Below are 13,367 nucleotides of genomic sequence, written 5' to 3'. Positions count from 1 at the left end.
TAAAATATAAGATAGTCAAGGAAATAGAAGAGAAAGTAGCTGTAAAACGGGAGACGACAAAGTTGAGACACAGAAGGTAAGAGAAGAATGATATACATATATATATATATATATATATATATATATATATATATATATATATATATATATATATATATATATATATATACATATATATATATATATATATATATATATATATATATATATATATACATATACATATACATATATATATATATATATATATATATATATATATATATATATATATATATATATATATATATATATATATATATATATATATATATGTGTGTGTGTGTGTGTGTCTATATATATATATATATATATATATATATACATATACATATGGGTGTTTTGCTTAACGTGATAGAATAGAAGAAGAATTTTAAAAGAACAAATGCATCTGACGTAAGCTGTGAGATGTGTTGGATAAAAGAGGGAAATATTTACTTGGATAAGTCTTTGGGGGCTATCTAAAAAAAAATACAGTCATAAGGAATTAGAAGGTCCAGCAGAGGAAGTGGCTCCATATATAAGGGCAATGGAAAAAGGAAAATATATGGGAAAAATCAGTTTATGGAATTAAATAGACCTTTGGAAAAAGGTTGCAGCTGACCGACGCCTCGCGCCTTCTTGAACGGTGGAGTGAGTATTGTGGAACCAGTAAAAAAAGGAATAGGATTCTGTAAGTTCTTTTTTAAATTGACAGTTTTTTTAATTTCAATATCAAATCTAAATATTTGTTCTGAATCCTTTCGTATTTATTTTACAGTTTTCCTGACATGTAATTGCTTTGCTGAATAATTCAATTTCGTCAGTGTTACAACAATAACAAAGAAAGGGAGAGAGAGAGACACTACAAATCATATCTACGTGGAGTTAGTGATAAAACATGCTAAGCGTTATTCATATAAAATCTAATGTAATACAGAAAACATCAATACACAATTTTTAAATACATCTAGTTTCATGACTGTTTCATTAAGGTACGGAGTTGACAACTGTGTAATAAAATATGATTGAATGATGAAGACTATTTTCTTTTGCGGGAATAACACTTATGGTTTCCCTTTTACGCAACAAATACGATTTGTCTAATAATCTAATTCATAGAAATATACCGAGAAAAGTCGACAGAATTGTGAAGATGCAAAACAAGTGGAGTAGTTCGAAAGACTTTCTTTAACGAGGATAAGAGCAGCAGATAGGACTTTAAGTATATTATCATAACTTCCAAATTGTTATATTGTGGCGGGATGTTAAAAAAAACAAGCCCCACACCCTGAATCACACCTACTGACAATGGTCCCACAACACAAACTTTCCCCTTACTTTATCAACTGGACTCTTGGACAAAAGGACAAACAAAACAAAACATACCCTTAAAACTATATTTCCTAATACCACAATACTTAACATGGAACCATTCACAATCAAAATAATAATCACACTTACAACTAATCATAAACTTCACACTAAATATATAATAACCACCATTCAAATAATCAACGAAACCCCTAACAAAACTTAAATCAACCGCACACCAACACCCAAATAAATATATGTGTTTATATATATTTTATAGACACCAACACTGTCTATACACACAAGCCAACTGTCTTTTATGGCACAACACCACTATATGAAACCTGAAGATTGTTTTCAATTTCCATAACGGACTTAACTCCTCGGGGTCATGGGTGTCATCGTCGTCGATATCATCATCATCATCAACATCATCATCCTAAATCTTAATTGTAATAAACAGGCCAGGTCGTCAACAGTTGATCAATCAAATGAGCAGTCCAAACAAAATCGTAATACAGGCCAAGTCATCAACAATACATCCACTTTCAAAAAACTTGGGTCTCTCCAAAGGAGGAATCACGGCCTGCCAAAAATAAAAAAAGAAAAACACTTACGAACACTTCTAGCTAACTGAACTATCGCACTATAATCAAAGATAAATAATAAATTGTCCTATCATTCACAATCACGACAAGCAAAGATAAACAAAACTGTACTTACTCAGAAAATAAAAAATCACTTCCTCGCTGGTAAAGAAAAATAATAATTCCAGCGTTCACACAACTGACTCAGGACGCAGTCAATCAAAAAAAGCATTCGCTCCGAAACATTCACCACTGTCGTAACCTAACTAAAAAAATGTAAACAAACAATCTCATTTAAACCAACAGTCTTTCTCACCACAAACGATCGTTAACCTAACTACTTTCGCTCGCTAACACAATCTCTCTCTCTCTCTCTCTCTCTCTCTCTCTCTCTCTCTCTCTCTCTCTCTCTCTCTCTCACACAGGATTTGGCAAAAACAAAAAATAAAAATAAAGCAAAAATAAATCCTCCACATTCCTCCCCCCTTACTTTGCCAAATCCTTCTCACACAACACTTACATTATTTTTTTCATAACCCAGTCGCAGTCGGGAACGGGACCTCTACTCCGAGTAACTGGGCCCCCATATACTCTCTCATTCACTTCTTCCTTTTCACAATCATTCGCTACATTAACACTATTCCTATCTAAATCCCTATCATCTAATATATCATGTACAATCATATCTACCTCGTTCTCATCTGGCCCTATAATTACACTCATTTCTGTAAACAGTTCATCCATTTCATCAAAAACATTCTCAACTTTGGCAAAAGATTCAGTCATGCTACTTATCATTCTCCTGTCTCTCATTCTTGCGTTATTCATTTTCTCTTTTACATCATCTAACGAAAAGCCACACACACTATAAGTATCATTCATACTCAGCCACGTTTCATCTGTATTAATACATTTATCCTCCATACTCACTTGTACATTTACACCCTTGTCATACTTTTTTCTATTCTCACTTTTACTCATAAAATTTTCCCTTTTTTCATCCTTACTTAAAACTTTCAAACGCCTCTTTTTCCTATATTCAACTAACACTAATTGTTTATTTTCCAGCCCTAACGTCTCATGCATACTAGATTCATACTTTCTCATTTCCAACCAATTATTCATCCCATTCTCACAAACATTGATCCTATTCTTTCCACACACACAGGAGGACTCACCCAGCTGAACCCTCTTACACTCTAGTTTCCCGAACATCCTGGCTGACTTACTCCCTTCTTCCTACATACTCTAGCTACATGCCCATCTGCACCACATTCAGTACACTTACCCCGTGGCTCCTTGCACATTCTAGCATAATGACCATCCTTACCACAATTACCACAAATCACATTCATACGATTACTACGACATCCACTCGCTATGTGCCCAGTCATACCACACCGATAACATTTTACCCCTTTCTCTTTCTTGCACTCGCTAATTCTATGCCCTACCTCACCACATCCAAAACAAGCACCTAGAGCCCATCTACATTCATTCTTCTTATGACCTTCCTTTCCACACCTATAACACTTTTCATTACGGACACGATTATCTGACATACCTCGATGCGCACTAACACTCCTATCCCTCCAAACCTGATTCCCTTGCCTAAACCCTTCCCTTACAGGTATTCCCACATTACTCGCCCTAACACTCCTATCTACTACATTATCAGCTACCCTCATTGGTCCTCTCAAAATTGCGTCCTTATAACTACCAAATTCTATTACACTTTCTTCCATTCCAGTTCTTACACTCACAGATTTACTTTCTTTCTTGCACCTATCTAACTCATAATCCTCAACTATCTCTAGTATATCATCCCATGTCAATCTCTCTTGCGTCCACCTCATTTTCTCCTTGCGTTTCAAATTAATAAACTCAGCAACATTCTCAGGCACAGTAGCCAAAAACTTCCTCATTAACTCCTTATTCTCATTTATACCTTCATCCCCATACTTCTTCCTAGCTAAAGTTTCCAACCTACATACATACATCGATATCGCTTCTCCTGCATTCATCCGTGCTTCATCAAAATCATTCTTACGCTTATACTTAACACTCCCTTTCATACGTTTTACCTGTTCAATTATCCTCTTCTTTACACTTTCATACTCAACCTCTCCTACACTCATTATCACCCCATACATCGTCAACAAATACCCAGTCAAATATTCTCCTAACTCCCTAGCCCAAACTCTTTTACTATCACCATACTTATCCTGACAATACCTCTCATACTCCTTGAAAAAATCATATACATCCCTACTGCTATGCTCATTGAACCTTTCACACCGAGGTACCTCTCTCATAAACACAGTCTTACACACATCACGTTCATTCTCACTGCTATCATCACTGTCTACTCCCTTGTTACCTTCTTCCTCATTTGAATACAATGAATCCACTTCCACACTTAAATTCCTATCCTTAACCATTCCTTTCTTACCCTTTTTCTTACTTACCACTTTCACCCATTCACGATCGTCCTTGCTATCAGCCCGATACTTTTTCTTCTCTTTCTTCACATCACTTTTACCTTTCCTTTCATCTTTCCTCTCACCTTTCTGTTCATCCTTACTATGCCTAATTCCCTTATCTTCAATATCACCATCACTATTACTACTATCACTATCACTTCCTTTCCCATTATCACCTACCTTAACCTTCTCTTCCACTACCAACCCATTACCCGAAGCTGAGGACACTCCTCCGACTGCACCTTCACCCATTATAGTTTTCATCATCCCCATGACTTGCCCCATCATATCTTCCAATCGGTTCTCCATTCGTTCCTCATTCTCTTTCATCCTCATCTCAAAACATTCTTCCACTTTCGCTACAGTTCCCTTTAACTCCCTAAGCTCCTTCTGCATCACCGCATTCTCTCAGTTCAACCTCTCATTCTCTACTAGCAACCTCTCCTCACGCTCCTTACTCAGCCGCAATTCCTCCCTCAAAACCCTTAATTGCTCCTCTATTTTTCATCAACCTTAATCCTAATTCCGTCCATCGTCCAACAGTCCAGCTTCTATCCCACCTCGGCAGTCCCTGTTCGGACGCCAAAATAATGTGGCGGGATGTTAAAAAAAACAAGCCCCACACCCTGAATCACACCTACTGACAATGGTCCCATAACACAAACTTTCCCCTTACTTTATCAACTGGACTCTTGGACAAAAGGACAAACAAAACAAAACATACCCTTAAAACTATATTTCCTAATACCACAATACTTAACATGGAACCATTCACAATCAAAATAATAATCACACTTACAACTAATCATAAACTTCACACTAAATATATAATAACCACCATTCAAATAATCAACGAAACCCCTAACTAAACTTAAATCAACCGCACACCAACACCCAAATAAATATCTGTGTTTATATATATTTTATAGCCACCAACACTGTCTATACACACAAGCCAACTGTCTTTTATGGCACAACACCACTATATGAAACCTGAAGATTGTTTTCAATTTCCATAACGGACTTAACTCCTCGGGGGCATGGGTGTCATCGTCGTCGATATCATCATCATCATCATCATCATCATCCTAAATCTTAATTGTAATAAACAGGCCAGGTCGTCAACAGTTGATCAATCAAATGAGCAGTCCAAACAAAATCGTAATACAGGCCAAGTCATCAACAATACATCCACTTTCAAAAAACTTGGGTCTCTCCAAAGGAGGAATCACGGCCTGCCAAAAATAAAAAAGAAAAACACTTACGAACACTTCTAGCTAACTGAACTATCGCACTATAATCAAAGATAAATAATAAATTGTCCTATCATTCACAATCACGACAAGCAAAGATAAACAAAACTGTACTTACTCAGAAAATAAAAAATCACTTCCTCGCTGGTAAAGAAAAATAATAATTCCAGCGTTCACACAACTGACTCAGGACGCAGTCAATCAAAAAAAGCATTCGCTCCGAAACATTCACCACTGTCGTAACCTAACTAAAAAAATGTAAACAAACAATCTCATTTAAACCAACAGTCTTTCTCACCACAAACGATCGTTAACCTAACTACTTTCGCTCGCTAACACAATATCTCTCTCTCTCTCTCTCTCTCTCTCTCTCTCTCTCTCTCTCTCTCTCTCTCACAGGATTTGGCAAAAACAAAAAATAAAAATAAAGCAAAAATAAATCCTCCACAATATTGCTCGTGACAAAGATCTTTTTTTTCAGAATGTGAAGTCATCTGAATATTTTCGGAATTCAAAAATGATCTTGAACTCCCCAGCCACATCTACCTCCCATGTCCTAATGTCTTAACCACTCCCATCACACATGATATTACAAATAACGCATAAACCTTTAGATATGATTGATTGATTTAAAGTTTTCAGGCCCTTTATATATGAAAATTCCAACGAATAGAAAAACAACTAGTAGGGTCAATATATGGAAAATACCCCCTCAACCCCCAAAAAATTGTAACAAAAGGTTTCTCAACTGATTCTGGTAGCTTTTAATGTACTTGTTAACATACTAAAAGTTTACCAAACTTTGACCCCCGGAAAAGTGTTTTTTCCAACATGGCGTCCAAGATGGCCGCCGAAACCTTTGAACGATCGTAACTCTATGACTATCAACTCAAATTTGATGATCTTGATGTCTATTCCTACATTTTTTGGGCCAAAGAACACATTAAGATCATAAAAAATAATGTTGGCCTATTATGTGTCAATGTTTAGGGGTTAGAGGTGGCATTTTTCATATATTTGATTGAATCTAACTGCATAACCAATTCGCATCTTTCTCTATTTCAGATATAATTCAACAATGAGTGCAAGCACAGTCAGTCAAGCTTCATGTCTAATCTGCAAGGAGGAGATTGAGGATTTCAGTGATAACTGGGTTGCATTTAGTGGAAGGGGCCAAAAGGAATAAATGATGCCAGTGTAAAGCGGAAAGACGATCTTGTAGTTGAAGCTGGTATGAAAGTGCATAAAAGCTGTTGTCAACAGTATATTAATGTTAAAACATTAAAAGCCATGTTGCAAAGAAAAGTAATGCTTCTGTGCCAGGAAAGAGAACCACAAGATGCTCAAGTGGAGCTTTTGATAGTGAAAGGACTGCATATTCCTTGGATGTACAATTAATTTGGACAAGGGACACTTTAGCTGGGTATGCATGGACAAATTTGTGGAAACAATTTTGGAGGTCTGTGAATCCCGATCAGATGACTGGGGACTGACTGTAAAGGACTGCATTGAATACCATTTACGAGATTTACATGCAGCACATGGCCTTTATCATCATTCATGTAGTTACAGCGTTTCCCAACCTGGGGGTGCTGAAATCAATTATTGGGGGTGCTGGGAAGCGATACACACACGACGTTAAAATATCACTTCCTAGCAAGGCGTGACCAGTTCTGCAGTACACGTTCGGTATTTGTTTGTATCTGACATGAGAGCGGCGAGACTGTGGGGCTGGTAACAGCCAGACAGTAGCACTGTAGTTGTTCAGTAACAGTGTAACAGAGCAGTACAGCTCCTACATATTTGAGTTTTGTCGCCATATCTAAGACTATCTTTTATTTCCAGTAATACTGGTAAGTCCATTGGAAAGTATACTCTCTCTCTCTCTCTCTCTCTCTCTCTCTCTCTCTCTCTCTCTCTCTCTCTCTCTCTCTCTCTCTCCAATGTGTCGCTTCATATAAGCGATGACGTTTTTCAATTACTAAAGTATTGAAAGACTAAAATCTTGGAACCCTGGTATCAGAGGCGAGTGGCTTCGTAGCGCTTGGGTAGGCTATGTTTTGAATCAGTGTGCATGTTGTCATTTCGCTTAGTATTTTTCCTGAATTAGATATATTACAGTTACCTGGTTGTTTTATGTTGATTCTTTATCTGAAATTAATTGTCGACCTTTTCCGTGATAGTTTCTGGTCAAAAGTAAGAAGTATAAGTGTGCAAGAATTGAATAATAATAATAATAATAGAATTTAGCCATCAGTATGTAGGTACACACACACACACGTTTATTCTTTACAAGTTTTCAATGTATACACACATTTGGAACATACACACCACATGCAGGGTTTCAACTTTAGCTAAAAATACCTTAAAATTGAGTAATCAGATTTCCTTTCACTAGTTTAGGCCAATAAGCAGTCTCTTTTATGGTTGCCATATCTGAACAGTCAAAATACCGGACGGTTCCCTCTTGAATACCCCCCCCCCCACCTTCCAGAGTCGTAAAAAAATGCAGTTTGTAAGAGCTACCACTATATGTGTGTGTGTGTGTGTGCGCGCGCGCAAAAATAATTCGAAAGAGAGAAAAATGAACTGACCTCAAGGCTGATTTATAATAATTATATTTAATATAGTTACATTCTTCTTTCTTCATTAGGTCTGTGGCTGCATCATAAATACTGTGTGTGTGTGTGTGTAAATAATTATATATATATATATATATATATATATATATATATATATATATATATATATATATAGTGTATACACATACACTGTATATATATATATATATATATATATATATATATATATATATATATATATATATATATATATATATATATATATATATAATGTGTTAATTTATTCATTTACATCATTTTTATTTGTTGTTGCTGTTGTCATTGTTGTCTTTGTTGTTGTTATTTTTATTATTATTATTACATATATATATATATATATATATATATATATATATATATATATATATATATATATATATATATATATACATACATATATTTTCATTATTAAAGAAGAAATTATGGACATTTGGAGAAATTTTAACATTCCCCTCGGACCATGATTTTGACACCTAAATCCAGGACATGTCTGAGAAAATCAGGACATATGGCAACCCTAAACCCTATTTCCAACATTTATTTTTTTTATAGAAACTTGCTGCTTTCTTCTTGTCAAATATATATTTTATACTCTGCTTTCCTTTCTCCCATATCTTCTTATTTCTCCTCCCGCAACCCCATCTAATACTATACCCCTCCCAAACCCGCCACCCATAGTGAAATCAATATAATTATAGAAAGGATGGGGAAGCTATGCTCGATTTTATTTTTTAATTAGATTACCGTTGGGAGGGCAGTAGTAGTGGAGAGGCTAACTGTTAATAGCATTATGTTTTGATGATAATCTGAGTCTGTTTCTTTATTTCTTAATGTCATTTATAAAAGTTTCATTGTTGCTTTTTTGCTAGAATCCTTCTCTTCATTCATTTGCAGGTTTATGTGAATCTGCCATGCCGAAGACACGCAAATGGAGTGATGAATATGTCAAATATGGTTTCACTGCATTCCTGGACGACAAGGGAGGACCAGACCGGGCACAGTGTATGACTTGCCATTTTATCGTTTGCAACTCAAATTTGAAGCCTGCTAGACTCCGAGACCACCAGTTGAAGCATCCAACCACAGAACATGAACAGTCTCTCGAGGCCTTGCAGGCGAAGAGGGCTAGATATGAAAAGAAAGGTACACTACCCCAACTTGGATTCAAGCCAGTGCAAAAACCCCTTCTACAAGCTTCATATGAAGTGGCATACCAGTGCATTAGGGCCAAGGCTTCGCATTCGGCTCCAGAAAATTTGATTAAGCCATGCACCATTCGGATGGTTGAGTTAATTTTGGGAACAGAGGCAGCCAAGAAGATGAAGGATGTGCCTTTGTCCAATAATGTCATTGGAGGAAGAGTTGAAGATATGAGTTGTGACATTTTGGACCAAATTGTAGAGGAGATTCAAGCAAGTCCTACCCGCATTAGTCTGCAGTTGGATGAATCAACTGATGTTTCCAACCTAAGTCAACTGATTGTGTATACCCGTTACATCAAAGATGATGAGATTAAAGATGAATTCCTCTTCTGTTTGGCTTGGCAGACAACGACTAAAGCAGCAGATGTATTCCGACTCTTGGACGAATTCTTTCAGAAGCATCAGATCAAGTGGGAGAAGGTAGGATCAGTCTGCACAGATGGTGCCCCAGCCATGCTGGGGAATAAGTCTGGCTTTGCTGCTCTAGTGAAGGAGAGGGTACCAGATATCATTACGAAGCACTGTGTACTCCATCGCCATGCTTTGGCGGTAAAGACATTGCCATCTCATTTCAAAGAAGTTCTGTCCGTCTGTGTTAAAGTTGTCAATTACATCCGGGGACGTGCTTTAAACCACAGAGTGTTCAAGTTATTTTGTGAGGAGATGGGAAGTGAACATCAGGTGCTTCTCTTCCACACTGAAGTGCGATGGCTCTCCCGCGGAAAAATGCTGGCACGTATTGCAGAGCTCGCTGATGAGATTGCAATATTTCTCCGAGAGTATCAGAGTAATTTTGCTGAAAATTTTGAGGACGAAATTTTCATTCTCTCCCTCTCCTACCTGGCAGATATTTTCGGTCATCTGAATGATCTCAACTTGTCCATGCAAGGCATGTTTGCTAATAACATTGATTGTACAAAGAAGGTAGAAGCCTTCAAGAAGAAAATATCACTGTGGAAGCGTCGAATCCAGGGAGGAAATGTGGGAAGCTTTCCTATCCTGGATGAAAAACATGGAGACAAGACAATCCAGCCAATGCTTGTAGAAAATATTGTTGCTCACCTCTCACTCCTAGAGACCACTATGGCACAATACTTTCCCATGGATCATTCATTTCCAGAATGGATACAGCAGCCCTTCTTGGCAGATATGGATGATGATGATAACCTAAAGGAGGAGCTTATTGATCTGCAGGTGAACCAGGGTTGTCAAACAAAATTTCGCACACTACCGCTGTCAGGTTTCTGGTGTGATCAGTTGGTAGCATACCCTGGATTAGCAAAGGCAGCGCTGGAAATGATCATCCCATTTCCAACTACCTACCTCTGTGAAAAGGCTTTTTCCACCATGCTCCAAATCAAAACAACTGCCCGGAACCGACTTCAAATTGGGTTGCTTCATGATATGAGGGTGGCTCTGGCCAACACAAAGCCTAGAATTGAGAAACTAGTTGCATATAATATTTTATAAACAATATTGGTATTTTGTGTTAGTTTTAAGGAATGAACAAAATAAAATTGATCAAGCAGTACACTTCACATTCCTTTATCATTCTAGTTACTTAGTAATAAGATATTAATGATTAAGATTATTAGGGGGTGCTGGACTGCTTAGACATGACAACAGGGGGTGCTAGTGTTGGAAAAGGTTGGGAATCACTGATGTAGTAGAAATTTCAGGAACCTCAGATCAGTGCCTTTTGAGTTCCAGTATGCCCCTGATGCCAAGCGCAGAAAGCCAGGCAGTCCTAATGATAAGGATAAGTATGGAGCATTTCAGAACATGTGTGCATACCTAGAACTTAACAGTGAGGAAAAACTAACTGTGATATCTTTGAGAGCCTCATAATGAAAGGTTATCTTTCCAATCCTGATTCCGAACCCTATGACAATTGCAGTTTGAAAAAGCATCCTAAAGAGTGCTTTAAGGACTCAATTATATTTTCTGAAGTGGAAAGGCTTGGACGATATTGTCACTATGAGAGAACAAACATTGCAGATTCTGAGATCATATTACAAAGGAAAGTGTCAGGAAGATGATGAAGAATCCCCAAAACGTGCTATTATTGAAACTGCTGCCAGATTAATCAAAAGTGACATCAAGTCTGAGGTTTCCACTGTGAAGAATCAGTATCCAAGTAGTGAGAATTTAAAGCTTGATTCAGTGCTTTCATTCATTCCAACTAGTCTGCAAATAGCACAGGAAAGATTGTTCGCTGGGAAAGACACAAGACGCAAGGTTGCTACAGTTGGTCATGCCATAATTCAGGCAGTTCGCCCACGAGCTGTCATTGCACCGCTACAAGTGGGACTTGCTGTGCAAGTCCATCATCTATATCGTTCAAAGTTCATTGTGGATACCCTTCATGAGATGGTATTTTGCTGCTCATATACAGAAGTGATGAGATTTGAAAAAAAATGCAGCAGATTGTGTGGAACCTGATGTTCTAGGTGGAGATGTAGATTTGCTGGAAATGTCTGTTCTTTTTGCCGCTGATAATGTGGATCACACTCTTATCACTCTGGATGGCAATGGGACATTTCATGGAATGGGTGTCATTGCCTCTGTCACCCCTGGAAAACAGACGAACCATATCATTCCAACAAAACAGATCTCAAAACTAAAATCTGATAAGAAAACAAAGATTCCAGTCTTGGAGTACAGGTTTACAAGGCATGCTTGTCATGGAGTAGTCTTCGAGGACCTGCCAAGATTTCTTGACTGTGGCAGTTCGTGGGTGAACTGCCTGAATTAAGGCATGACCAACAGCAGCAACCTTGCGTCTTGTGTCTTTCCCAGCGAACAATGTTTTCAGTGCTATTTGCAGACTAGTTGGAATGAATGAAAGTGCTAAATCAAGCTTTAAATCCTCACTACTTGGATACTGATTCTTCATAGTGGAAACCTCAGACTTGATGTCACTTTTGATTAATCTGGCGACAGTTTCAATAATAGCACGTTTTGAAGATTCTTCATCATCTTCCTGACATTTTCCTTTGTAATATGATCTCAGAATCTGCGATGTTTGTTCTTTCATAGTGACAATATCATCCAAGCCTTCTCCTTCAGAAAATATGATTGAGTCCTTAAAGCACTCTTTACGATGCTTTTTCAAACTTTAATTGTCATAAGGTTCGGAATCAGGATTGGAAAGATAACCTTTTATTATGAGGCTCAAAGATGTCATTGTTAGTTGTTCCTCACTGTTCAGTTCTAGGTATGCACGCATGTTCTGAAATGCTTCATACTTATCTTCATCTTTAGGACGGCCTGGCTTTCTGCGCTTGGCATCAGGGGCATGCTGGAACTGAAAAGGCACTGACTTGAGGTTCCTGAAATTTCCACTACATGGATGATGATAAAGGCCATGTGCTGCATGTAAATCTCGTAAATGGTATTCAATACAGCCCTTTACAGTCAGTCCCCAGTCATCTGAACGGGATTCACAGACCTCCAAATTTGTTTCCACAAATTTGTCCGTGCATACCCAGCTAAAGTGTCCCTTGTCCAAATCAATTGTACATCCACAGAACATGCAGTCCTTTGCACTATCAAAAGCTCCACTTGAGCATCTTGTGGTTCTCTTTCCTGGCACAGAAGTATTACTTTTCTTTGCAACATGGCTTTTAATGTTTTTAACATTAATATACTGTTGACAACAGCTTTTATGCACTTTCATACCAGCTTCAACTACAAGATCATCCTTCCGCTTTACACTGGCATCATTTATTCCTTTTGCCCCCTTCCACTAAATGCAACCCAGTTATCGCTGAAATCCTCAATCTCCTCCTTGCAGATTAGACAAGAAGCTTGACTTAATGTGCTTGCACTCATTGTTGAATCATATCTGAAATAGAGAAAGATGCGAATTAGTTATGCAGTTAGTTTC

At 37.5% G+C, this 13,367-nt stretch overlaps 1 protein-coding gene across 1 annotated transcript; it reads left to right on the top strand.

The window, feature by feature from the left end:
- The first annotated feature begins 9,187 nt into the window (after positions 1-9,187).
- On the top strand, positions 9,188-10,948 carry LOC137643232 (protein FAM200C-like). The gene has a single exon (XM_068376073.1). It carries the CDS (start codon positions 9,188-9,190, stop codon positions 10,946-10,948), a length of 1,761 nt encoding a protein of 586 aa, XP_068232174.1.
- The last annotated feature ends 2,419 nt before the right edge of the window (positions 10,949-13,367 follow it).

The sequence above is a fragment of the Palaemon carinicauda genome, chromosome 6 (assembly GCF_036898095.1).
Source record: "Palaemon carinicauda isolate YSFRI2023 chromosome 6, ASM3689809v2, whole genome shotgun sequence".
Taxonomy (NCBI): Eukaryota; Metazoa; Arthropoda; class Malacostraca; order Decapoda; family Palaemonidae; genus Palaemon; species Palaemon carinicauda.
The sequence above is the reverse complement of the archived record's forward strand: the minus strand, read 5'-3'. Positions and strand labels throughout refer to the sequence as shown.

Excerpts from the sequence above, each read along its gene's own strand:
- LOC137643232 (XM_068376073.1), top strand. The coding sequence starts at position 9,188 with ATGCCGAAGACACGCAAATGGAGTGATGAATATGTCAAATATGGTTTC.